This window comes from Ochlerotatus camptorhynchus, unplaced genomic scaffold (genome assembly GCF_037179485.1).
Source record: "Ochlerotatus camptorhynchus isolate MF236.1 unplaced genomic scaffold, CSIRO-AGI_Acam_v1.1 ptg000274l, whole genome shotgun sequence".
Lineage (NCBI taxonomy): Eukaryota > Metazoa > Arthropoda > Insecta > Diptera > Culicidae > Ochlerotatus > Ochlerotatus camptorhynchus.
The window spans coordinates 3,062,085-3,089,443 of record NW_027040763.1 but is presented as its reverse complement, the minus strand read 5'-3'; the positions used below and the strand labels follow the sequence as shown (position 1 = coordinate 3,089,443).

General features: G+C 41.6%; 7 protein-coding genes across 7 annotated transcripts in view; 3 read left to right on the top strand and 4 right to left on the bottom strand.

The window, feature by feature from the left end:
* Positions 1-8,909, top strand: part of Nox (NADPH oxidase) — a 242,636-nt gene extending 233,727 nt beyond the window's left edge. Inside the window, exons 12-16 of the mRNA XM_065227471.1 lie at positions 6,171-6,364; positions 6,525-6,646; positions 6,715-7,530; positions 7,591-8,359; positions 8,489-8,909. Coding sequence (XP_065083543.1) covers positions 6,171-6,364; positions 6,525-6,646; positions 6,715-7,530; positions 7,591-8,359; positions 8,489-8,686 — 2,099 coding nt within the window. The 3' untranslated portion in view covers positions 8,687-8,909. The remainder of the gene's footprint in view (positions 1-6,170; positions 6,365-6,524; positions 6,647-6,714; positions 7,531-7,590; positions 8,360-8,488) is intronic.
* On the bottom strand, positions 8,908-9,809 carry LOC135705781 (small ribosomal subunit protein mS37). Its single transcript, XM_065227634.1, has 2 exons — positions 9,717-9,809; positions 8,908-9,338 (listed from the first exon to the last, which is right to left on the bottom strand). Exon 2 carries the CDS (start codon positions 9,321-9,323, stop codon positions 8,958-8,960), a length of 366 nt encoding a protein of 121 aa, XP_065083706.1. The 5' UTR covers positions 9,324-9,338; positions 9,717-9,809; the 3' UTR covers positions 8,908-8,957.
* A 6,734-nt stretch (positions 9,810-16,543) lies between these two features.
* LOC135705642 (zinc finger protein 69-like) lies at positions 16,544-18,665 on the bottom strand. Its single transcript, XM_065227382.1, has 3 exons — positions 18,521-18,665; positions 17,359-18,446; positions 16,544-17,299 (listed from the first exon to the last, which is right to left on the bottom strand). The coding sequence occupies exons 1-3, from the start codon at positions 18,573-18,575 to the stop codon at positions 16,550-16,552; spliced, it is 1,893 nt and encodes a 630-aa protein (XP_065083454.1). The 5' UTR covers positions 18,576-18,665; the 3' UTR covers positions 16,544-16,549.
* A 238-nt stretch (positions 18,666-18,903) lies between these two features.
* On the top strand, positions 18,904-19,824 carry LOC135705643 (uncharacterized). The gene is made up of 2 exons (XM_065227383.1): positions 18,904-19,411; positions 19,483-19,824. The coding sequence occupies exons 1-2, from the start codon at positions 18,944-18,946 to the stop codon at positions 19,813-19,815; spliced, it is 801 nt and encodes a 266-aa protein (XP_065083455.1). The 5' UTR covers positions 18,904-18,943; the 3' UTR covers positions 19,816-19,824.
* On the bottom strand, positions 19,818-22,121 carry LOC135705641 (zinc finger protein 14-like). Its single transcript, XM_065227381.1, has 2 exons — positions 21,777-22,121; positions 19,818-21,716 (listed from the first exon to the last, which is right to left on the bottom strand). The coding sequence occupies exons 1-2, from the start codon at positions 22,027-22,029 to the stop codon at positions 19,852-19,854; spliced, it is 2,118 nt and encodes a 705-aa protein (XP_065083453.1). The 5' UTR covers positions 22,030-22,121; the 3' UTR covers positions 19,818-19,851.
* Positions 22,122-22,360: 239 nt separating this feature from the next.
* LOC135705843 (zinc finger protein ZFP2-like) lies at positions 22,361-24,601 on the top strand. The gene is made up of 4 exons (XM_065227694.1): positions 22,361-22,505; positions 22,596-24,160; positions 24,224-24,357; positions 24,424-24,601. The coding sequence occupies exons 1-4, from the start codon at positions 22,475-22,477 to the stop codon at positions 24,569-24,571; spliced, it is 1,878 nt and encodes a 625-aa protein (XP_065083766.1). The 5' UTR covers positions 22,361-22,474; the 3' UTR covers positions 24,572-24,601.
* Positions 24,602-24,691: 90 nt separating this feature from the next.
* LOC135705842 (endothelial zinc finger protein induced by tumor necrosis factor alpha-like) lies at positions 24,692-26,646 on the bottom strand. The gene is made up of 2 exons (XM_065227693.1): positions 26,514-26,646; positions 24,692-26,447 (listed from the first exon to the last, which is right to left on the bottom strand). Exons 1-2 carry the CDS (start codon positions 26,587-26,589, stop codon positions 24,745-24,747), a joined length of 1,779 nt encoding a protein of 592 aa, XP_065083765.1. The 5' UTR covers positions 26,590-26,646; the 3' UTR covers positions 24,692-24,744.
* Positions 26,647-27,359: the final 713 nt, after the last annotated feature.

The window sequence follows — 27,359 nt, the reverse complement described above, 5'->3', positions numbered from 1 at the left end:
CAGCTGTGATATAAGGAAAGAGCATTTTGCCCGGCATGGGCATTTCATCCGAGATTTTATACCGATTTATACCGATTTTTTTTAATAATCAAAATGATTATTGCCATCCCACGCTGAACTGTCAGACGAATCTATTGTGAGAGACTTTTATCTTTTTTAATACATCAAACAATGTTGAGCCTGCTCAAAAAATTATCATATTATATTCATTCATAAAAATGTCTTTAAGACATTGATACTCATCTCATCCATGGAAATACTTTTATTCAATGAACAAATAGGTTCACCAAAATATTCATTTGTTAGCTTCCTGGAGTTTATTTAATCTTCCATTGGAAGTTTCTTCCACCTAACCCCGATTCCTACCGGAAAGTGATTTCGACTTCCCCTGGGTTCGCTCGGAAAGTTCTCCCGCCAGTTTTTTTTTTCAACTTCCCCGGAACTTCAGAAATGCTTAGTTGAAGATGCTAATTTCAAATAACAGACTGTAGTGGTAATTTTTATACGATAGATGGAGTAGATGAAAGCATAGAGTTGATAGTTCCGTTAGAGTACGGCACTATGACAAGCAGGGTTACTTCCACTCACTTGCTATAAAAAAATGTTTTTCCGAATTATGAAAACATTAGATTTTATAGTGATAATTAGAACTTGTAAGTTACAAGAATAGGTCGTGAAGTGTGTGTTTGACTCATAAAACCTGTCAATTTCGCTTTCAGAGCGTCACAATCAACGATCTTATGATTCGCGAGCGTTCACTCAGAGTGAGCGATCACGAATCGTTCAATCGCTGATTGTGACGCACTGAAAGCAATATTGACAGGTTTTATGTATCAAACACATTCTTCACGACGCCTTCTTGTAGCTTACAAGTACTTATTATCACCACAGACAAACAGACGTAACTCTTCATTGTGTATCTTCGTTCATGCATTTAACGGTCGATTTGAATATAATCAGTTCCGCGAACTACTCGCCGCAGCGCTGGCATCGGATCACTTTGACGTTTCTATATATTCTATAGAACTTTTATGCAATATTGTTTACGAGTTAGCGAGCAAGCTTGTTTTCCGCGAGAAGCCAGAGAGATGTCGTTACTGAGGTTATATGTTTTGAGATACTATGTTTTCAAGAACAAGTTTTTCAAACAGTTACGTCTGTTTGTCTGTGTTATCACTATAACATCTAATGTTTTCATAATTCGGACAAACATTTTTTCATAGCAAGTGAGTGGAAGTAACCCTGATGACAAGTGTATATAGAGAAGTAAAAAGCGAGCAAGAACAACTTTGAGGGAGGTACGAATCGGGTTGATCATCTCTCTTTACCAAACTCCCCCTTTGGAGAGGGATGGTGAGGGGTGACAACTGGCTTCTTTTTGTTTGTGACGTGTTCTTCTTCTCTCGCGGAAACGAGCGTGCAAAAGTTATTTCACTATGGGCGACGCAGTCGACTGTCAAAATAAATACAAGGAAATGGATGCCCTGTTGTAAAAATTATCACGTTTCTATTCGTTCACCCGACCAATCAGGCACTGGTTCGCGTTTGGCAGAAAATTGTATCATAAAAGTCCCTCTATTGTCTCCTCTTCCTCTTAGTTTATTATGATAGTCAGAGTCGATGTTATAATAAGAGTCCCGTCAAGAGAAAATGTGCGAACCAGCTCCACTGTTTCTGGTTTATTTTTCGTCAGAGTAAACGGCAACCAGATTTTTTTACATTAGCATCGGATGACTTTCATTTAGAAGTGAAAAATTTCATGTCGATAACGGAGCTTCTGGGAGACAAAAACAGTTATAGACCCTGAAAAAGGTTCAAACAAGTGCTTGGTATAACTTATAAATACCACAATGTACTAAATAAAGTGAAGAAATGCTTTTCATCTAAAATTACTAAAATATTGTCAGTAATGAATGCAATACTTGTAGTTCACTGGCTGTGGGAACAATGATGTTTATTTACTTTGCTTGTTTGGTAAGCCGCTTGACAGTTCGATTGGTACTTCTGGCTTCACTCTCGGCGGGACTCTTATTATAACATCGACTCTGATGATAGTGTGTCTGTGAGTGACTGACAGTACACTGTAAATGTAGAATGCCCAATATAAGGTATATACTACATAAACTACGTTGATTTCTCGCAAATAAAACCCTACCCCTCCAGGAAACATTCCTCTACATATTTGTGTCATTAATTTTCATGTGTTAGCGTTTATTCACGATAAACCGACGGCTAAAGCCATTGTTTATAAAAGCAATTACGCCCCTCTGAAATGTTGACTCTTAAATATCAATTAAGGACAGGGCATCAATGACACCTCACGCATTTTTTTTAATTTGCTACAGACAAATCTCCACATCTCGATGCGTTATTTCCATTGGCGTAACTAATGGGGATGCCAGGGGGGCCAGGCCCCCTCCAGAATTTTAGGTGTTTGTTTTTGACTCACCGGTTTTTTTCATACTTGTTAAGTTCAATGCTATTATTTAACAGTGATTAATAAAATTGGACCACCAACGAAGATTTTTTGAGAAATTATATTACACCAAATCGATGGCAATAAGACGTCTTCAGGCTCTACAAATTGGCCATGAGCCCAGGATTTTTTCTTTAACTTGTAGAAACTTCGTAAAACTTCAATTAGAAGTTCAGGGAAGATCGTAGAATTAAGTAAATTTGGTAGATATTCTGGGAAATTCATAGACCTTCAGAAAAATTCGTAGAAAAAAGGAACTTCGAAAAGTTCTGAAAACTGCGTAGAAGTAGAGAATTCATTTAAATTTGAGGAGCTTCGTAGAACTTAAAGGAACATTATTTTATTTTAGGGAAGCTCATTATTGACCGGGAACCTCTAAATAATTTCAGTTTTTTTTTAGTTTCATGGACTTGAAATAGTTGTGGAAATTCAACAGCAAACTTTGTAGAAGATTTTCGAATTTCGTAGCATTTTGAGGAGCTGTGTAAAACTTCATATAAGTGTAAGAAATTTGGAAAAAGTTCAGGGATTTTTTTACAAGATCTAAAAATAGTTCAATAAACTTCTAAGAACTTCAGAGATCTGCACCTCAGTTTAGGGAACTTCGTTGCAGTTTTTCAGAGATCTTACTCCAAAAAAGCTCCATGAACTTCTTGTAGGCTTAGGAAACTTCGCTAAATTCAAGGAACTTTCTAGGTGTTCAAGAATATTTGTAGATGTCTTAGGTGTCTTTTCAGAAGTGCAAAGATGTTCAGAGATCTTTGTAGAATTTAAAGAAATGGAAAAAATATATGGAATGTGGAATAAATTGAGGGAACTTCGTAGAAGTTGAGGATATTTTGTAATACCTAAGTTTTGTAGATGTTCAGGAAACGTTGCATAAGTTACAGGATATGCTTTCAAATATCCTTCCTAGACATCAGGAAATATTCGAAAGATCTCCATATAGTCCAACATATTAGTAAAGTTCACTGGATATTTGGTAGGTTGTAGGTTGATCAGGAAGTATTCAAAAGTTTTCCAGCTAATGGAATCAGATCGAATCTTGATGAATATAGCCATAAATTTGTACATTCTCTATAGAGAAGACCCGTGCCTTGGTGTTTTAGCTATATTGTTACAAATTTGCACTCCAGCAGCTAAATTCCGGGCAGAAATTTCAATTTCTGCATATACCTACCTAATATGTATAAATTTCTTTTTTTTTTAATATCCTTTTTTATTAGTTACAAAATCTTGAAAACATATGGGTTTGGGATCACAAAACTATTTTTATTTTAACATTAACAATGTTAAGGATTGTACATCTGCAGCATATGCATGTACGTAATTAGTGGATTTGTTAGTTATTTCGACGCTTTTTAACAATTCTTGACATTTCCCATTTTTTAAATAATTTCTTGTTAAAAATCAACAGCATTGCTATCGATGCGTAGAAATATTTCTGATCGATTGGTGATAAAATTATTGAAATTGGTCCAGGAGCAGCTGAGTTATTAACGTTCAAAATCTTTCATAATTTCGTTACATGTTCCATTTTCAGTTTTCACAAAGTGTATCCCCATATAGAAATCACTGACGTAGTCCTACGTCGAAAAAATGTGCATCTTGAACATTTTCCTACGTCCGAAATGTATTAAATTTTATTCTGTGTGCACTTTACCTTGAAACAGCCAGAATTTTATAAAATTATAAAATTCAAACTACTAGAATTTAATTTTGGTTTCTATGTCTGAGATTTGACTGCTCAATAAAAAATCTAGTTACAAAATTCATGAAATTACCTAACCCTGAGAATTTCATTAAGTTTGAGATGCTTACATTTACAAGATCCGGACTGTGATTTTATTACAAAAAAAACATGAACAAACGATCATTGCTTTTTCAAAGGTCACAATCGTTGTTATGGAATAAATATAATCAAATTTATAGTTCGTAATAGTAAGTAATAGTAATAGTAAGCCTCAATGTCATATTATTGATCACAGGAAAAAATGTACCCAAAAATAAGTTGCCTTGGACGCAGTTTGAGTGAGTTTTTAATAACCCGTAGTTTTGCAAAATTAAAAAAAGTGCAGCAGGCTCCCCTTCGGCCCCCTCCAGATAAATTTTCTAGCTACGCCAATGGTTATATCTCAAGTTCTTTCAAGGAATTTGACTCTTGGTACAGTCATTCGTCTCAGCTTCTACACATTTCGATCCCTCCCTATGTTGATGGGCCCAAGAACGCAAAGGTGAAAATATTTATAAAATTGTTTATTAGAAAAACGGGATTGAAATCAATGCCTGCATATTCCGGCAAATACGATTTTGCCGAAGGCACTGAAGTCTCATTCAATAATTATAATTAAAATTCACTTACATTCTCCTTAGAATTCCCATGTAGTTCACCACGGAATTTTATAGAAATTTTCCCCTGAATTACCTTGAAGTTTTCCTCTAAATTCTTCAGAAAACTCACTTGAAATTCTCCTTTGAATAGTCTATAAATTATTCTCGAGATGCCTTTGGAATGGATCACAGCATTCGAGCAGTTTAAATAATGTATATTACCACTCGAACTTTGCCTTGCACCTTTATTTTGATAAAATAGGGTCTTATTTATGCTCACCCTAATTTTATTATAATCTCTGGTATGTCCAAAATTGCTCGACCATGGGATGAATTCTCTTAAAATTCTTCTGAGAACTCCACGTCCGCTCAAAATTCAATTCCCTTGATAATTTTCGCGGATCCTGAGATCCTCTTCACAATCACCATGGTATTTCCCAAAGAACTTCTTAACAATTCATGATTCTACTCTGAATGCACACGATTACCTTCGAGTTCTAGTTAAAACTCTCTTAGAGCTCTTCCCAAAAATTCAATGGAAATTTTCTTTGAACTACTTCTTGAATTTATTCTGATGTCTCAAAATTCTCTTAAAAGTTAATCTAGTCCAATCCAAGGATCTCGAAAAATTTGCAAGGTCCAGAATGTTTTTTTTTTTCATTTTTCATTGAAATTTACGGGATTTTTCCGGTGATTTCAAATCTCCGGCCTTTGCCGTTTTCCCGGTTCATTAGTCACCCTGTAATATCTGTCATTTTAAAATGAATATCAGCTTTTAAATCGATGAATTTAGTTCCAAGCATAGTTGTCTTGCACATACTGAGCAAACCTCCAATAACTGCATTGAATGCTAAATGATTGCCCCTAATCACTATTTAAGCTGACGGCTACAACACTGTAATCGACTAATCGTTCCTCTTTTGATCCATAAACTAGCTCAACTCTTGAATGAAATCGCTCGAAGCGCACAATCTTGCACCTACATTATGTTTCTTGCCTATCTACACTAGTTTCTTAATTCAAATTTATTCCAACTCTGCTACAATTTTTCCGCCCTCCACTCTCAATCCCCCCCCCCCTTAAATGCCTTATGTAAATACAATCTTTTGTACACAAATTCTTTCAACCAACCTTTTAACACAACACACAGCGCCGCACCAAGCCAACCAACGCTCGTAAATTCGAATTAACCCCTAAGTAATCTTTCTTTATTGCATTTCTTTTTAATTAAACCTGAACTGATCCTGCCCGTCTGATCGCACCACCTCTACCTGTGTGCTCTTCTACTCCTTCTTCCGACCTGCCGTTGTACATACCAATGACCATCCTGCACCCACCCACCTCTGTAAATAAACACTAACAGCGACGATCGTCGTCAACGATCCGGTGGTCAACGCGAAGAACTTCACCACCGCCGAATGGCTCTTCACGGCCCGGCCCGGTCTGTTCGGCCTGGTCGGTGGTTGCGCTAATCCAACCGGACTCGCACTGTTCTTCATCCTGCTGGTGATGTTCATCTGCTCGCAGCCGTTCGTCCGACGTGGAGGCAGCTTCGAAGTATACCCTCAAACGCATGATCTATCTATATATGCTCTTTCTCAACTATCCTAGATCTTAAACTAACCAGTTCTTTCTTATCTCTCTTGGACATTTTTGTTTGTTTTTTTCCTCCCGTTGATGAATGCAATTTTGGCATGACTTTTGTACGATTCTCTAGGTTTTCTACTGGACCCATCTGCTGTACATTCCGTTCTGGATTCTGGTCATCTTCCACGGGCCTAACTTCTGGAAGTGGTTCATCGTGCCGGGATTTATCTACGTGGTTGAGCGCACCGTTAGGTAAGGATTTACTCAGATCATCTACCCTGTCAGGTTCGGAACAACACGTAATAAATCATTCACCAAAGATTAGTTTGGATGCGAACAGAGCATGGCAAGACGTACATCTCTTCCGGATTGCTGCTACCGTCCAAGGTTACGCACTTGGTCATCAAACGGCCGTTCCATTTCTGCTTCCGACCGGGCGATTATGTGTTCGTAAACATCCCAGCCATTGCCAAGTACGAGTGGCATCCATTTACGCTGAGTAGCGCACCCGAACAGGAGGACTACATCTGGCTGCACATCCGAGGTGTCGGCGAGTGGACCAATCGGCTGCATTGCTTCTTCGAACGCGAACAGGAGCGACTACACAGTGGTGAGATTCCAGCGGTCATTGCCGGCTGTTCGACAGCACCAAGTTCTTCGTCCAGCAGCGAAGTGGTTCAGGAGAAGCCCAAAGAAGTTCCGCTGAAGTTTTCTGCGGGACTACCGAAGAGTGCGAGCGTGGAGTCTCCGTTGGCGAAGAGTAAGGAGCAGACGTTTGATAAACCCTTGGTTAACAAACGAATGCCTCCGGGAACTTCCAAATTGGCTATGGAGAGCTACACAGCGCCACCGCCGAGTGCTCCACCCAAGTTCGACAGGCAGCTATCGGAGAATAAGGCCATCAAAAAGATTCAGGCTACGCTGCAACGAACATTCTCCAGGAAGGATCAATTACGCGGCAGTGGAGTTTCTAACGAAGGCTTCACTGGAGATGACGGATTGGAAGAACCGAAACGCAAGGTCACGCCGGAGCACAATCTTCACAAGCTGCTGTTCCAACAGAAGGTCCCACTGGAGAAGTCACTGTCTATGCCCGATATGCAGAACAAGGTCAAGAAACGAGAGCGAATGATGGTGTAAGTATGCCCTCAGTTACTGGTATGATTCTCGAAACTAATATTCTCATTCTATTTCAGACTCCGCGAATACATGCGTTCCGAATCCGAGCGATCCTTCGACGAAGTTCAGATTCGCAAAGCTCGTCTCCAGTCGCTGGGTCTTGCCTACCTTAGCCCGCAGAACAAATCCCTGGCCCAAAGCTTCCGTTATATGCGAAATAAGCCCACCATCATTGCCTTCAAGACTCCCAGCCTTGAGAACTGTGAACCACGGGACTCTACCAATTCAATGGTCGTATCCCCTGGAGTTTTCACCGAGAAGGAAGCTGAAGAGGGCAAGATCGTCCATAGCAGCGGACTCCACAAACCAGGAGCCACCGACGAAGATAAACTTCAGCGACCAGTTAACTATCCGGTGGGCAAACCTTTGGAAATCTACATCGACGGTCCGTATGGAGCCCCATCAAGTCACATCTTCCAAGCGCAGCACGCCATCCTTATAGCAACCGGCATCGGTGTAACGCCATTCGCATCGATCCTGCAGTCCATTATGCATCGCTACTGGAAGGCTCGCCATTGCTGTCCACGATGCAACTATGAATGGTCCAGCGAGATCCCGCCAACGATCATGAACCTCCGGAAGGTGGACTTTTTCTGGATCAACCGGGATCAACGTTCGTTCGAGTGGTTCGTGAACCTGCTGTCACAGCTGGAAATCGAACAAGCCGAACTGGGAGGAGCTATGGAACGGTTCCTCGAGATGCACATGTACATCACCAGTGCCCTTCAGAAATCCGACATGAAGGCCGTCGGACTGCAGCTTGCGTTGGATTTACTCCATCAAAAGGTATAGTTAACAATCTCAAACACAGATGTCCTTTCAAAAAAGACATTTCCCTATTATTGATGAGATTGGATGTTGCCTCAGCGAAAACCAGATGTCGCCCTACTCACTAATTCTCTTTCTCACCGACAGGAAAAGCGCGATCTCATTACAGGGCTAAAGACGCGCACCAACGCTGGCCGACCGAACTGGGACAAAGTGTTCAAACAGATCCAGGACCAGAAGAAGGGCAAAGTGACCGTATTCTACTGCGGACCGCCACAGTTGGCCAAAACCTTGCGCTACAAGTGCGACCAGTTCGGTTTTCAGTTCCGCAAGGAGGTCTTCTAGAAGACACCACCGTCGAGCGAAAACACGTTCTGGAGTGTTGATTTGAATTTGAATATTTTTAATTAATTGTATGCCTTAATGTTATTTAAATTTGTTTTCCGTACTCTGTAAATTATTGACCTTTGTATTCGTTAATCTAATTCCAGCACTGTCATTGTAATAAACTCATTTAATTTATTGATGAACTCGATTCTTCCATGCAAATAAAATCAACTTCAATCTTTGTGGTACTCGCTTTTATTATACAACTAATCAACAACAAAAGTTCCCTCTAAGGTTTCTTAGGTTGACTCGGAAACTGCTTCAGCACCTTGTTCAGTTGCTTGTAGTTCAGGTCCTTACCCGGAACTAGAATACCTTTGCTGGAAGTTTCCTTCTTAACTACCTTCTTGTCGATATACACCTTGTAGCATTTTTTGAATGTGGACACTTCCTTCGGACAGAGATCCTCGTTGAATTCGTTTGCTTTGAGGCAGGAAAACATAACGGCCATCTCCTGCAAGCATGCAACATCGCTGCCCTTATCGGTTTTCCCGCTGACTTGGTTCTTCAGCCGGAGAGGTAGTATTTCCTGGAAAGGAACCTGTTTTTCGAGCTGAGGCAACCGAGCCTTTAGTAGGGTGGCCGTGGTTCGCATAGTGTCTGGAACGAGCTGAAAGGAATTGAAAGAAACGTAAGAAGTGGTAATGTGGGATATACGCTCGTTTAGGTCTAAGTAGTAAAAAATAGCATAAGATATGTGTAAACTCTTTGTCTGACCTGTACAAGAACAAACAATACCTACTGAGCCAAGAATTCATTAATCAATGATATTACAGTCTTCTCATAAGAAAATCATATTAAGTGTTTTTTTTTAATAAGAGCTTGCCAAAACTAGAATACAACATTCGAAAAAAATTACTTCCTCGAAATTCAACCAAAATGTTTAAGACAGATAGCAGATTCTGGAAATTGAACTTCAACTAAACAAGCCCCTGGAACATTGTTACTAAATATTGCAGTGCTAAGCTTTAGACTACACTAAACTTACTTATTTTCCGGAATAAAACACCCAAAAATCACGTTAAGTAATCTCCGTTCTTTGCCGAGCGGGTGGCGAGGCGACGGACGGACTGTTTTGTTATTGTTGAAATCTGACAGTTGCGCACATGAGCGTCGATCAGCTGAAAGGGGCACCTCATACGTCTGCGGCTGGGCACAATCGAGCGATTTCGAACTAGCATGGCAATGCCGTTTTCAATATTTCGAAGCGATTTGAACACTGTAAGAAAAATTTACCCAGCGTCTATTGGCGTCTTGCAGTGAAACTTTTACACACAGCAAAAAAAATGTAATATAGATCAATGTAATTCAAGCTGATGTATGAAATAATGATGTAATAGCAAAAAGCAGATACAATATTACATCAATGGATGTAATTTTGTTCGCAAAATCGATGTACGTCGTACGTTATATTACACAAACGATGGATTGACCTAGTTGCAGCAGTTTGGATGTAATATTCAACAACTTTTTTTTGTGTATTTCGGTATGGATCGGAGATGTTTTCATGGAAAATTATGCATAACATTTTTGCACCCACAGGTAGAGGTGCAGGCAGAGGTGCTCCTGCGCAGCTGCATTTTTCCACTAGGATGAAAGTGGAAATTAAGTGAATTTACTTAGGAAAGATTATATCATGCTGGTGATAATGGAGAAATGGTTGTATAGGACGCCAATTTTCAATAAATGTTCATTTTGGCCTTTTTTAAGCAAACATATTGATACTCACAATTTTCGATGGAAAACGCAATGGAACTTGATTTACTCAACACGCATCATACTATAAAATGGTGCTCGATGGCTTATAAAGTGTTAACAAGATGACAAATCATCTTTATTTTAAGTAATTGAGCAATTTACTTCTGTTTACATCATACGTACGATGCAGCATTGATGAATATCTTATGAAAGTTCATCTGGAAAAGTCAAAGATGCACATCAGTCTGATCGTGAAAACATTTTCTTCTTCAATTCGAATGTTATATTAGAAGGATTTTACGCAGGCTTGATAAAAATTATGATTTAATGCAAATTTTCACGAATTTTATATGCAGTCTGTCAACATTATCATCATCATGCAGTGGCGACATGCATTTGATGACTATATGAGGCTGTCAAATAATGGGTGAAGTTCAATTTCAAATAATGGGTACTCTTTTACCCATTTCTCAGAGCGCTTCGGGCGAGAATAATGAGTACTTTTTTACTCATTAATGGGTGAAAAGCAACTTAGATAACATCTTCCAGTCCTCGCTTCAGTCGCAAAGTGTCTTAACGATGTCGAATGGAAATTGCTCGTTTGAAAAGTAGGTATTTCTTATTTTATTTCTTTCTGCCCACATCTAAACATCAATCTGAAACTTGCAGGGACAGAACTAGCCGGATCAGCAAGGAGATCCCAGGAGAGCTTTGGGAGCACCATTTCTTGCACGAACGATGGAAAGACCACTGGATGGAAAATGGTGAAATAAAGATATAAATATAAATAACGTTTTGTATTCTTAACTATTCATTGTGGCTCTTTCAATGATCCATAAATCATACAAATTCTAAAAGAAAAATCCTGGTTTAAGGATTTCAAAATTGGGTACTTTGTACCCATTTTATAAAGAAAAATTATTATTTAAAAATGGGTAAAAAAGTACCCCATGATTTGACGTACAAGGTCTTTACCCATTAATGGGTAAAGACGTTTTACCCATTAAATGAGTTTACCTACTTTACTTCGAAATGGGCACTTTTTCACCCATTAATGGGTACTTTCCAGTTACAGTGCAATTGTCTGTTCGAGTCACAAAACACGATTTTTTCACTCTCATTGCATTCTACTCGAAACACGTGTAAAAATAATTTTGCAAAATATTTGCAATTTTGCAAACAATTCTTAATAACTTATTTGTGAACAATTATATGGTTTTCCAAGTATGAATTAGATTGAAAATGATTTTGAGACGTGTTTAAATTCAAATGGTACACCTTTTTTGTTTCCAAATGTGTTAAACTCAATAGCGTTCTAGGCGTGAAATAACCAAAAAGTTCGATGTTTTTCGTCAGCGTACTATCAAAGTGCGACTCAAAATAGTCCCAAAAATCCAGTCACCACTGCAACAGACAATAAAAATGTCAAAACATCTCTTCATTGCGAAGTTTTTGACAGTACTGGACCTGTGTTTCCCGCAAAATTGGACATGCGAAACAAACAAACAAAACTAATGTCGTTTTCGTTTTTGCGGTGTAGCACTGGTGTAGTGTAAGCAGGAATAAGCGCGAGCCTTTGACAGCTCAACATCATTTGTTTGTAAACAAAGGAGCATCATATATCTACACCCTAAAATATTTCGGTGTACGGCAGTGTAGCACCGGTGTAGCTACACCGCAAAAACGAAAACGACATAAAGCAGCTGTGAGAATTAGCATTAGAAGCAGCAGTTTCTTGAACTTTCCCATATTTTCATCCACCGGTGCGCTTGTTTCTCTTCTGTAAGATACGAATAATAAGATGGAGACATCCGTGTTGATGCCATGAAGTGGAAGGATCGGAAGGATACTCCAGCTGCGGGATTTGGAGGTAAGTTGATGAAATTTTCGAAGAGTTTGCTTGCTTCCGATTTTCCTAATTGATATGTTTTGATTTTCAGCAGTCTCGTCAGACATGCCGGAAAGGAAGGCTACTCCCACCATCACCATCACCAACTGACGAGTCAACTGTATATTTGCGTAAAACGCTTCCCATGCTTCAAAGTTCTATAATGACGTGCCCTTTCAGTCAGCATCGAAAATATAAATAAAATATATTAAATTAAATATTTCTATGGTTCATTTTTTTCAAAGTAAAAAGCAATTGAATTAAAAAGAATTCATATTTGAGATGAAACCGTAAATCATTGCGATAAAAATGCCCATCTTTTAAATTAAATCCTTTCATGAGTCTATTTAACAAAATAGGTTTTTATGTTGACAGTTCTACAATTCGATTTGAAAGTTTCAACTTTTAAAAGTAAAAAATAAGTTACTTTTGAATTGACAGTTAGCTGACTTTTGTTTTGAAAGCTAAAGACTTTCTACCAAAAAGAACCAACGAAAACTTTTAATTTTACCAATGGTTTTTTTTCAATTTTACTAGCGATATTTTTTTGTGTGTACCTCACCGTGTAAAATTTTGAAACCATCATCACACTCATAGTTCATCTATTCTCCACGAGTACCAACTTTGATTTGCCAACCCTAATAAAAATAACCATAAAAGAGAGCTTAACGACGTGTTCGGGGTATCATTCAAACCATTTGTGGGATAGTTTTCCCATCCGGGATACAGTTCGTTTATGGTATTTGTTTATTAGGGAATTGGCAAATCAAAGTTGGCACTCGTGGAGAATAGAAGAACTAAGAGAGTGATGATGGTTTCAAAATATTCCACGGAGAAGTATACGAGTGCAATCTTAAAATGCTTTTATTTTGAAAATGGAGCATTGAATTTAAATCTGGTTGTTGCTACAGTTGTAGAAAAGCTGAAATCTATGCATACACCTAAAAATCTGAAAAGAAATTAATTTTTCTATTTTATATATCTACTGAGTAGTCCTTATGTTTTCTACTAACGCAGTATTAACCAGATTTAAATAAAATGCTCAATTTGCAAAATAAAGGCATTTTAAGATTGAACTCGTATACCTCTCCGTGTAAAATTTTGAAACCATCACTTTCATAGTTCATCTATTCTCCACGAGTGCCAATTTTGATTTGCCAATGCTTCACGGTGAAAATGTCCACCCTCATCACTCTTTTGAGGGTTCCCCTATCCACCGCCAGAGGCTGAAACAATCGCTTAGTTGCTGTTGTATTCGCCTTTAGCGCTTTGTGGCGGGTCTCTTTAAGTTTTCGGCAAAGGGTGTTGTGGAAGAGATATGCTGGAACGAAATAAAGTTAAAGCGTCGAATGCTAAATATTTTCACACTTTCAATCAAAGGAGGTTGGTAAGTACTCTGTTGAAATTATGATTTATTAACTTTTATTTCGTTCCAGCATATCTCTTCCACATTTTCACTCGACAGACTTTGCGGCGAACGGTTGTTTGTTTCTCGCGGTCGCGGTTTTAACAAACAAAATGGCTGGAAGGTAGGGTAGAGAACTACTTCAGCCTAATCGCCCATTTTGGGCCTATCGAGCAAAAAACTTCAAATAAATCCATGATTTCAGAGTTAACAAGTCAATTATGCGTTTGGTACGATACTTTAGTTAATAAGCTACGGAACGAAGTCAATGAGAACGCGTGATCTGAAGGTTTGCACCCATTATTCCCAAAAACAAAAGAAGCGCTCCGACCGGATCCATTTTTATTTTCATCCGATAGGCCGAAGTGAATTCATTGCGTTTCAATGCGTTAGGCCGAGTTTAGAATCCGTAGGCCGAGTTTGGCGTCAAGAAGCAGTGTTAGACTTTTGACAATATCTGAACGATTGGTTTCTCTTTATCAAATCTTACGGTACGTACGGAAAGGTAAATAAATGTGGAAGCCATCAGTAGCAATAACATTCCGTTTGGTGCTAAACTGCGCTAGATTGAGAAAGACTAAGTGCGGGTTGTGCTTAATAGGACGGAAATGGGGTAGTTAACGCTACCACAGGTGTGTTCTCTAATTTTGAAAAATATATCGGTTTGTAATCTTAAAGAGTATCGATATTTTTTTCCTAGTCCATATATTTGCATCGCGATTATAAGGCTGTGATGTATCCGTTGAATTTGGTCAGCACCTGGTCATACCGAGGGTCATACAGTTTTCGGGATCGCGTTATGTTTTGCTCCTCCGGTTCGGTCACTTAATAGCCCGATAATTGAAGACACCTTCCCGTATGCGTATATTTCGAACTTCACTGCTAATAGCACCGAGTTTGTTGGCCACATCTTGTTGGCGCACAGACGGCGGTGTTGGCCACTTTTCTGTCAAACGTGAACGAGCGCCTGATTGGTCGGGCGAACGTATAGAAACGCGAGAATTTTTACAGCAGAGAATTTATTTTCTTGTACTGCGCGTTTCACACCAAATTGGACTAATAAGCGCGTTTTCATTTATTAAAAAGTGTGATAAACCTTTACAAGTTTACGTCTAATCGTCTTGGTGTCTTCGGTGCACTTATTCCTTATGATGCAAGCAATAAGTGCTCCGAAGACATCAAAACGATTTGACGGAAACGTGCACTTTTATCACACTTCTGGCATTTTTGGGACAGTTCAGTTTCAGATGCAATCAGCAATATTTTGATGAAATAGTTTTTGCACGCTCGTTTCCGCGAGAGAAGAACAACACGTCACAGGCAAAAAGAAGCCAGTTCTCTCCTCTTCCTCTTAGGATTTAATGGGAAATACATTGTAAATTGTCTGTCAAAAGATTCCAAAACTGTCCACTAGAATCGCTGTACCGGACAAAAAGAAGCGTACCGATTCTAAATTGGCAGGGCTTTAGTGGTCCTCTACAATCAACTCTCTATGTGAATTCGGACGACATTTCTAAAGAATTTTTACTACTACCTTATCTGACTCATAACGAATATATGTTGCATTCGGGGGAGCATGAACTAGTTTAATTTTGCTTTTCATATGCTATGTTAAATTAGACGAAGTATATGTTGTATCCGGGGCCGGCTTGGACTACGTGTATTTGTTATAGGCGAGGTTATAGGTCAGGTAACACACTTTAGAGAAAAAACGTGACTTCAGTGACTAAATGTTAACACTTTAGTGACTGTTGGGTGCAAAAAGTGAATTTTTAACTATTTTAAATAAGCGCGATTACATTAGATAAAATTACCATCTCAGCGCTCCCATGTTTGTATGGGAGCGAGCTGTCAATTACTTAGTTTAGTGTTAACAAGCGAGGTTATTATTTTGATTTTGTTTGAATTTTTGATTTAAAAATCGGATGAAATATGGGATTGAATAAAATATCGTTGTGGTCAGAAAGCGAAGCTCTTTCAGGTGATGCATAAAAAACGGTATATTTTACTAAATTAAACAACCAATAGGCCGTTGACTACTTTTCAAGATATCCTGAAATCAAAATTATGACTTAAACCACGGAAAATTAAGAACTATCTGGCAAGGTTGCAAATACTCATTTCAGCTAAAACATTTTTTTTTAATTATGAGATAATTAGATGCTATGATCATATTTTGAATTGGTAAGATACAAGAAGAGGTTGCAAAGAATGTGTTTCACATATTAAACCTGTTTATTTCACTTCATGAGAGTCACAATCAGCGATTTTTCACACACTCACTCACTCACTCACTCAGCGATCAGCAAATCGCTGATTGTGACTCATAGAAAGCAAAATTTACAGGTTTTATGTTTCAAACGCATACTTTGTAACCTCTTCTTGTAAGTTACAAGTAAAACATGTCATCATACCACCATCTTTTGGTTTTATTATTCCGAAAAACATTATTTTAGCTGAAATGAGTCTTTGCAACCTTGCAGTATCTGGAAATAAATTGACATTCTTATTCAACCACACAATTAAACAAGACGCATTATTTGGAGTTGGTACACTTTGAATCTATTGGATTGCTGATAATATTTCAAAAATCCTTTTAAATTTACTTGTCCAGGTTTTCAAAAAAAAAAACTAGGATTTGTAGTTCCTAAGAATTTAAAAGTTTGCAAATCGAGTTGCACGGAACATCCGAAAACCAAACTGCAGATCGTTCCTACCATCCAAATACGATGAAGGAACAAGGTCCAGGAAGTTTCGAAGCTTTCAACGTGGCAAACATGTTCATAAAATAAAACTCATTCTACATGCATTTCGCGTCAGTTGCAATCCCTTACAAATAAATCTCGTCCTCAAAATAGTTATAATCTTCCTCGATAAGATCGTTCCCGTTTCCGTACTCCAGAGATTCGTGCTTCGCTCGAACGTGCTTTGTGAGTTCACCATTGGTCTTGTAGTTGGAACCGCACATGGTACACTCGAAGGGACGGCCCTCCGAGTGAGTCACCACGTGGGCCGACAGATACCTTGGCCGGGCGAAAACCTTTCCACAGATCCCACATTCGTACCTTCCTTCACCCTCGTGGATAGCCATGTGCTCCTTGTAGCTGAACAACCTCCGGAACATTTTCGAACAAATGTCACACTGGAACGGCTTCTCGCCCGTGTGGACCGTTTCGTGCTGCTTCAGTTGATTCGCAAAGGCAAACTTCTTGTCACACAGATCGCACTCATATACCGCCTGGTGCTTGGTCCGCTTGTGCACATACATCGCACCGTACGTTTGGGCCACGTAGTCGCACCCTTCAAAGGGACACTTTTTGTCCTTCAAAACGGGAGGCTTCACGGGGGCTTTGGTCTGAGCTAACTGCCCGCATTTGCTCGTCGTGTGGTGCTTCTTCATTTCGTCTCTCGTGTAGCAGACAAAATCACACCAACGACACTTTCGCTTACCCTTCAGATGTATCGACTCATGCGACCGTAATTCGTGAACATTTTTAAACACATTGCCGCACTCTTCACAGGTCAGGATACGTGTGTGGATCTGCTCATGGCGACTCAAACGGTGCCTCGTGCCAAAAACCTGTAACGAAATTTTTCGTTTTACTACGCCAATCAACCAAATCCCTCCCAGTTCGTTACCTTGTCACATTTATTGCATTGAAACGACCCTTTCTGGACGTGTTCGTGCCGACGCAGATGGTTAAGGAAAGTTTTTTGAACTGGAAATGTTTTACCACATATCTTACACTCGAACAGACCATCCGCATTGGTTACACTTTTGATCACCCTTTTCTTCTTTGCCACCTTCGGTACCTTCCGCCGCTTTGGCTTTGGCAGCTCTTCGTCGTCTTCTTCTTCGCGTTCACCTTCATCAAACCAAATCGGGTCCTGGGATTCATCAGTTTCTTCACAACTGACCGCTGCCGCTTCCTCTAAATCATCAGCATCCCGATCGGATTTTTCCCACGGCTTATCGTCATCATCTATCCATTCCTCTTCTACTTTTGTTACCAAGACAGACAAAACTTCCGGATCTAAACTGTCCTTTGCTTTTCCCTCATCTTCCTCCAGTTCTTTCTTCACAAAGGCAACACTTTGCTGAGATTCTTCGCTCTGTTCGAATTCGCTATCTACGTCGTTTGGTTCGTTCAGTGCATCTCCAGAATCCATGCTGTTTTCCTCAACAATCATCTCAAATTGATCCTCTTCCGATTGATCTTCCTCATCGAACCTTTCGATCTCAATTATATCGTCCAGCTGTTCCACTACCAATTCTGCTACTTCCTCAATCGGATCGTCCTCGGGTGGTAGCTCAACGATCGCTTTCAACATTTCCTTCTCGTTGCGAACCGTAATTAACGCGGACGTGGAAAGTGCAGGTGGCGTCAGTTTCTTCAACACATCTTCCGAGTACGGTTCCTTTGCGGCATCCTCGGTCCGCTGGAACCCATCCAGTTGCTCAACGAGGGCTCCTTTCCAGCAGAAGCTTCTCAGCAGCTCCTCCTGTTTGCGGAATTCCTGGGCGATGTTGTAAGCCAGATCCAGCTTCGTTAGGCATCGTTCACATATCACCCGTGGAAGCTGCTCCAGCACGTTCAACAGCGTTCCGGATACCTTCCAGAGCATTTCCGGTATCATGGTACCGTTGAATTCACTTGTCATCGGTAGGAGGGGCAGCTTCCGGAGCAAGCAAATGCGACAGAAATCGTCCAACTTTGATGGTGGGGCTGAGTTTGGGAAGAGAATTTACCCCCCGATTAGGATACTATGTAGAGCGAATATGAAACTTTAAAAGCAGTACCTGAATTTCTTTGGGCGTCTGAGGGTGGTGCCGGAGGCACTATTTCGGTTTCCATCTTGAACACTTGTATAAACAAACAGCAAACGGCCGAAATTGGAACAAAAATCTGAATTAATTTGATAAAATTCTCCTAGAAAATCCAAGCGTTGAGAAAAAATTGTTTACAGACTGAGTTTAACAACAAACGAACAACTTGTCAAACAAGTGTCAATGTTTGACTTGCTTGGCTTGTTGGGCACAAGAAGATGTTCGACCCACAGCGAGGACTCTCATCATCATCATCGAAAAAAAAAACAACGCGGGAGGTCAGCCCCCAAATGACCTGTCACAACAGCAAACAAAAAACGCGCATGTTTTTGTTTTGAAGCACTCGTTTTTTTTAATACTGCGAGCACGTTTCGGTCGTTCCGTTGCATTAAAATAATGGTTAAAACCAAACGGAAGCTCCCTGCTCCGGTTCCGACTCCAGCTCCAACCCGACAGGCAGACAACGAGGCCGATGACAGTGGATCAGATTACGATGTGGAACGTTACATGCAGCCGACGAAGGTAGCGAAAACCGTGGCAGAACAGTTCCCCCTACCGAAGCAGGTGCGGAAGGATGTGGTGAAACGATCGGCCCGGGACGAACCGGAAGAGGAGGAATCGAGCGAGGACGATGATGATGGAGATTTGCCCACGTTGACCAAGAAACAAATCGAGGGTATTCTGCAGACGATCAAGAACAACAAACGGTTGGTTTTGAATATTTCAAACGTTAACTTTTCGACGGCCAAGGAGGAAATCGAGGAGCACTTTCGCAAGGCTGGTCGAGTGAAAAGCGTCCGGATACCGAAGCGACGGTCGTCCGGTTTTGCGTTCGTTGAGATGTTGAATCCGGATGGATTTCAGGTGTGGAGCGGATTCTTATTTAAATAGCTTGTTAGTTGGGTGCTTTGACGAAATTTTTTATGTTTTTACAGAAAGCATTTCTTCTGGATGGGAGTTTCCTGGACGGTCGGCAGATAAAGGTCCAACTGTCAGAGAGTGGGAAGAAGAAATCCCATCAGAAGATTCTACAGCTGGAAAGGAAAAATGCCGAGATCAGGAAAATGAGGAAGAAGAACCGCGTCAAACCGGAAGCGACGGAAGTGACCCTGGTGCCGAAGGTGCTACCGAAGGTCGTTGAACGTGATCCCTATCTGGACAAGCCGAAAACTAAGCCGCCAACCAAGAAGGAGATCAAGGCACACAACAAAAAGGTTTCGTTAAAGGCTAAGTTTAGGAATGTGGCAATGAAAGGAATAAATGTTTGATTAGCTCTAGATTAGATTCCAAGGCTATTTGTATTGTTATTCCCGAAAAACGGGCTCCTTCGTTTTCACCACAATTTCCTGCGAGTGCCGGTCCTTTTCGTGTTTCTTCCTGCCACGAGAATCGAAAAAAGTCATTTCGCAAAATCCACACCGATACGGCTGTTCCTTGGTGTGAATCCTCTCGTGTACGACGCAATTCACTTTCTGGATGAAGCCCTTTCCGCAAAATCGACAAAAGTGGTTCTTCTGTCCCCGATGGATGTCTTCGTGCTGATCCAAGCGAGTTTTGATGGCGAAGGTTTTGTCGCAGAAGGTGCACGGGTAGCGATTGAACGAAGGCGCTCCCCGATGTACAACTTCCTCGTGCTCCTGGAGTGCTGAATTGCTGGAAAATTGCCGGGAACACGATTCACAGCGGAATTTGCCGAGATGACGAGTGTTTCTATGGTACGCTAGTTGGCCGTAATTGCCACCGACGAATGCGCAATCTTCCTCTAGACATGCATAATCGATTTGATCCTTGGTGGCTTTGGGATTGTGTACTCTGAAACTAGGATCGTCGGGAAAGTGCTCGGCCATGTGGTATCTAAGGGAAGTTGCGTTTACAAAACCCTTCGGACAGTGCTCGCATTGGTGGATCTTGTTGCCGGCCACGTGTAGTAGCTTATGCTGTCGGAAGTTGTACTCGTGGTTAAAGCGTTTGCCGCAGTACTGACACTCGAAGGGACACTCTCCGGTGTGTGTCCGAACATGACGACGCAAAGAAGCTTTGGTAGTGAAGATTTTACCGCAATGGTCACACTTGAAGCGTTGCTCCTCGGCGGTTCGGTGCTTGAGCACGTGGGCGAGGAAGGTACGCTTCTTGTCGAAGACATTTCCACACGTTTCGCACGTGAATCCATTCTTATGAAAGCCCCGATGAGTCCAACGAACGTGCGAACGTCGACTGTACAACGAGGGGAATTTAAGCGGACAGTTCGGGCACGGGTATGGGAAGAGATGAGTTTTCAAATGCTGGTTCAATGAGATGATTCCTTTGGAAATGATGGGATTCGTTTTGGTGCTGCATTGTTCGCATTTGTGAGGTAGCATTCCAGCGTGGGTGGCCAGGTGTTCTTCCAGCACCTGTTCCGAGGCGAAAGCGTGATTACAGATGTAACAACTGTTGGGAATCAGGTCTAGCGTTGGAACTTCTTCCGTCGGTTTGGGATCCTTATTCTGCTCCTCTTTGGGTTTGACCAGTTCAGTCCACGAAAAGATGTAGTTTTGCTTCTCTTTCGGTGCTAATGGTTCAGAATCGTTGAGAGTTATAGGAATATCCTTATCAGCATTACTTTCAAGAGTTGCTTCATCATTCCAGATTTCCTCGTATTCGAGTTTGCCCGGATCTTGCTCGATCAGATGCTCTTCCACAATGCAGTCCACTTCGGCGTCTCCCGTCACAACTATTCCAAGATCCTGAAATGCTCCATCAGCATCAATAACCTGTCGATCGACTAACGCTTCCCTGTTGTTTCGCAATATTGATTCGGAATAGCTCTCCGCCTCTTCCTCTGGCGGTTCCATCGCAAACTCTTCGTAGTATTTGAGCAATCGATTTTCCTGCTCTAGCGCTCGCAGCTTTTCCGCGTTTAGCTGAAACTCCCGTCGAACGTTGAATGCAAAATCCACCTTCGTCATACACCGGGAGCATATTCTACTGGGAAGAAGCCGGTTGTTCTCGATTCGGAGTCCACTTACTAGATGAATGATTTCCATCATTTCCATGTTGTGAATCTTGGAACTTAATGGAAAAAGTGTTCGATGCTTCCGGAAGCAGATGCGGCAAAAGTGATCTTTCAACATTAGATTGGATTCATTTTCGTTTCCCTGTTCATCATCACCGCAAATTGACGGAATCGCTGAAATCGGTAAATAGAACCTTAACATTGATGAAAATGAACCATTAACGGAAAATGTACCTCCGTCCACCGGGAAAATTATCCCGTCGTCACTCCGGTGAATTTCGTATGGTAGAAAATGATCCGAACACACGGATTTGGTCTTCCAACGGAAGCGCCGATCGGGATCGGATATCCCAAGCGACATGAGCCACTGTTCACGAAGCGCCTCGTCCGCTGGAAACGGTACGAAGCTTACGCCGGGATCCGAAGGTGTGTGATTGCCGGAGCTGTTGCGGCAGATGGCCACGCAACAGCCAGACATGCTGGACATCGTTCTATAGTGGATTTGTGTTGATTATATTATAATTGTAATTACATTTTATTATTTTGTCAAACGTAATCCTGGGGGATGAGCCAGTCGCTTTTGTCCAGTAAACTGGCCGTCGATTTCTTGCGAATAAAATTTGCGATCAACAAGAGTGCGACACGTTAGCCCGTTTGATAGGGCTGGCAGAAAGCATGAAAATTTGAAGTGTTTTTTTTCTGAATCAAAACAAAACAAAATTCATCGCTAGAAGTTCATGCATCAAAATGAAATGAACTCACCGTCAACAGTTTCTGTCGTTTCAGTGGTTCCAGTGAGTTTCAGTGGACTTTGTGTTTTGATTTGTCCTCTCGTCCAATAAGAAAGGCCAAATTAAATTTTAATTGTATTTAATACCCACTATTAATTACAAAAACGTATTTTTTAATACTTGTAACGTTTTCGTATCAAAATGGATCATTCGGAAAGAAATATTTTTCAAGGTAAGCAACACATTATTTACTTGCAATCGTCTGGTTTTTGTTGACCCCGCTTAAATTTTCCCATTCACATCCGCATCATCGCATACATAGTAAAACAAGAACCACCGGAAAACGACGATGCGACACCACTGCAGAACTACCAACCTACGTTTCCAGCAAATGTCCGACTGCTGGACCAATTCTGTCGTCTATGCTTGCGCCAACGTCCGGACCTGCTTCCGCTGCTCTCTCGCATCCAAGACATCTCAGTTCCGGAAATGTTCCGTGTGATTACCGGTCTGGAAGTGACTCTCGAAGACACCTTTCCCCTCAAAACATGCCGCACTTGTATGACTATGTTAGATTACGCATTCGGCATCCGACGGAATTTCACGGAAAGCTACCGAATCCTGAAGACGTTTGCCTTATCGAAAACCCGGCCCCTGATAGATAATTTGAGCAATTACCAAAATGGAGCGCGAGCGACGAGTGAAACGCTTGCCGAGAAGATGCTCCGGGGGTGCCGCGATCTTGCGGATCGAAGAATGTCTGTAGAACCGGACAAGACCGTACCCAAGCTGTTGCCATGCGTCAGCATTCCTTTGCCAAAGGAGACAGCCAAGCCTCCAGTTCAGATCAAACAAGAACCGGAGCTCATTTTGGAACCGGAAGAACTTCCTCATCCCGCAGTTACCGTAACAGAAGCGATAATGGATAATGTTGAATCGCCGATGAAGAAGTCTGTGAAGAAGCGTAAAATTGCGGTTACATCCAACTCCGAAAAGCGACAGAAAAATCGCTACGACTTCAAAACCAAACGGAGCAAGCTCGATCCGAACAAGTGCTACATCTGTGACCAAGTTTGTGAAGACGCCAAAGACCTCCAAGTTCATCTCCCGCTACATGTGGATATGATTCCCTACCAGTGTGGCGAATGTACAAAGGAAAATGGCCAGCTACTAAAAGTCACATCGTTGATTCTGCTGCACAAGCACTTTCGGATGCATGCCAGTGCCATCAAATGCCCCAAGTGCCCATACCGAATGTGCACCATGGCGGCCCTGTACGGACACATGCAGATCTACCACGGACAGAATACCCAGACGGAGTACACGTGCGAGTTATGCGGGGTCAAGTTGGTGAACAAGACCACCTTGGACAGGCATATGCGCTTTCATAAGGCCTTGGACGAAGGACGGTACACGTGTTCGTACTGTGATAGAAAATTCGCCACCAAACCGCACCTAACTCGTCACGAACGGTGCCATACCAATGAGCGGCCGTATCAGTGCAAATTTTGCACCAAGAGCTATAAAACACAGAGCGTTATGATTCGGCACGAGCGGACCCATACGGGCGAAAAGGGCTTCCATTGTGACGTCTGTGATAAGAGCTATCGACTGCGAACTTCACTGAACAAACACTTTTCCAAAATCCATACAAAATCCAAAGAAGCGGACGGTCCCGTTCTGACCTGCGACCTCGAAGGATGCGATTTCAGTACTACGAAGAAGGTCAAATACTACCAGCACAAGGCGAAACACGAATTGAAGTTTCAATGCTCACAGTGCTCGCAGCGGTTTCCGAATGGCCAACGGCTGAAAGTGCACCAGTACGTTCACACGGGAATAAAGAACTTCCACTGCGAGCAGTGCGACAAAAGCTTCCGATCCAAGGTTGGTTCTTTATAGAATTGACTTAAAACTAACGGGGCTAACTTATGCGCGTTAATATTTCAGCTAAGCTTGGACGAACACGTGGCAGGGCACAATAACGAGCGGCCGTATTCTTGCGAAACCTGTGGAATGACCTTCGTTCGCGAGCGAACTTTAAAACAGCACCGATTGAAACATTCCACTCAGTTATCTTTTGAGTACTACCTTGAGTGAATTTTTTCATTGAAATCATCGTAGACTAACACAATGTTCTGCTTTTTTAGGTGCCGACATTGCGGCATGAAATTCAGATACCGCGCCGATCAGTCCCGGCACGAGAGGACCCATATGGAAGCTGCTATGAAGCTGATCGATTCGAAGACAGATATTCGTGGAGAAGCCGTTACCGTAAAAGAGGAAACCATTGACTGAAAATAAGTAAAGCTCCAATAACTTGGTAACATGTGGAACTTTTTGGATGACATATCACATGGAAACTATCAACTATTACGTATCGATCGTTGGAAAGCCAAAAATATGGAACTTAGTTTAGTCTTGGTTTATTTACTTGATTCTGATGTGTCTGTGTTAAGGAAGAAAGGTATCTAATCCACTTCAACCTTTGTTACTTCATACTCAAATTTCTTTCCGATGTCATCCACTACCTCGATTTCATATTCCGGCTCTGATTGCCCATCTTCCTCAGCACATTCTTCAATTTCCACCGCATCCTCCTCCGTCTGCACCTGTCCTGGGCCTTCCTCCTTCTTTCTCCCGCTATGCATCGAAGCCTGATGTCTTCGAACCAGATTCGGCTCGGCAAAGCGCTTCCCACAATCTCCGCACGCGTACCGTTTCAGATGCCGGGCCTTGTGACGAGATATCGACGTGCTGCTGTAGGTCTCGTACTTGCATCCTTCATATTTGCACTGGAACATCTTCCGTCCATCCTGTGTTATTATAAACGGATTCCGATCCACCTTCAACGCCGGCGTCCGTCCCATATGGAACCGTTCCTGGTGCTTCCTCAGCGTCACACTGTCCCGAAAACTCCTCCCACAATCCTCGCATCGATGGCACCGTTCGTTCGTGTGGATTCTCTTGTGCGTTAACAGATTGCAAGCCCTGCTGAAACGTTTCGAGCAGTACGGACAGGAGAAATTCTTCTCACCCGTATGCTTCCGTTTGTGACGCGCCAGCAGCAAGCTGGAACCACACGTTTCTTCACAAACATCACATCGATACTTGCCGTTCGCTTTGTACTTGTGGCGTCGAACGTGAGCCTGGAACGATCGCTTCTGGTTGAAACTTTTACCACAATAATCGCACGTCAGTCCCTCCGTATTGGCCATGTGCATACTCCAAATGTGAGTGTACTGGCTTCCGCTGGAAATGAATCGCCGGAAACACATGGTGCATTTGTACGGCAATCGATGCATCAACCGGTGACGGTTCAGCGTAATCACACTTTTAGAAACGACGGGCTCATTGTCGGTGCTGCATGTCTCGCAACGATGCGGAACCATGCTGATGTGGGCGTTTAAATGCTCGTCCCGCTCTTCCAGACTTTGATGCGCCGTATCACAGATATAGCACGTCGTTTGGGGAAACTGTGCCAACAGTTGGGCATCTGCCTTCGCCTTCCGATTTATTCCGCTTAAAGCAGTTTTAGGTCGCTCCTTCTTCTTGCGCTTTGGTTTGACTAGGTCCTTCCACGAGTAAACAAATTGTTCAGTCTTCACTTCGGTTGGCTCACTTACATCCTGATTCTGATCATCCATCGTTGGTTCTTCCAATTCTTCGTCAAGGCATTCAAACTGCTCAAATTCTACTATATCCACCTTTTCCTCCACTTCCTCAATCTCCTCTGGCAAATTTGCAACTTCCATCACCTCTTCCTTCCCGGAAAAATCCATTTTCGTTTCCAGCACATTCCTGCTATCCTTCAGTAGCTCATCCACATAGGTCCCGCGATCATTGTCACTCCCAAACTGAGCGTAGTATCCGGCAAGCTTATTCTCTACAGCCATCTTGAGCAGCAGCTCCGAGCTGTTTAGAAACTCCTGCCGTACATTATAGGCGAAATCCAGCTTGGTCATACAGTTGGTGCAGATCTTCGTGGGAAACAGTGGATTTGCCTCCAGCTCCACTCCGGTCACCATCAGTAGCATTTCCATCACAGTGATGTGTTCCATTTGTGCCACCAGCGGAAGCAGAAAGCTTTCCGATTTTTTCAGACAAACCCGGCAGAAGCGTTTCCGCGAGGCGAGAACCGATGCCGGGTAGGTTGGTTCACTGGAGATCATTACTGAAGAAAATAATGGTAAACATTTTCGATAAGAATTCGGCAAAAAAAATGGAAGCTATTACTTACTATCTGTTTGATAATCCTCATCAATGTAGTATGTTGGTTCATCCTCCGAAGTAGCTGAGTCGCCAGTGGCGAGCATTTTTGCAATAATATCAAATATTTTCGCGAGATTTCTTCCGATTCTACTTTTTGTTTATTCGAGAAAAATAAACAATCGCTTGTGATACACGGCCAATGAGATCAACCCAATTTGAGTTCAGTTACTCATAAATCGCAAAAACATGAACACTGCCAATGAGAATTCCCCAAAGTTGAGTTTTGTTTAGTCGTAATCGCCAAAAGAGCAGGAACAAAGCGATGAGTAAATTTGCCTCATGTTTTCAGTAGAAAACCTCTAAAATATCAATGACGTTTATGTAAGGTCTGCGCCAAAGGGCTTATTGGTGTTAGTGAAATGTGCAAATGTTTAGTGGTGTTCGTATTTTATTGCAATGTTTATCTTTTTACACGAAACAGCTGTTGCCAGTGACGTATTTCTACCTGTTCTCAGTATGTTGGCAGTGACGTATTTCTATCTGTTCGGAGATGTTCAGCAATGTTTACAACATTTTTGCTTCTAACACCACCTGTTGGCCCAGACCTTATATAAATTTCATTGCTAAAATATGCCGGAAAATGAGGAAAATTTACGAAAATTTTACTCAGTCTAGGAGTAGTACCAATTAGGTTTTGCACCGTCGGGGTTAACATCAATCTGATGACAGTTCAGTGGTACTGTTTACGTGGACTTAGTCGATTTTTTCTTGGGTAGATTTTCTCGATAATTTTTCAGACTGCAGTGAGATGTAAACCACATTTCTGCAATGTTCACGAGCAACATCCTTGTAATGCGCTGTTCCTCGACAATTT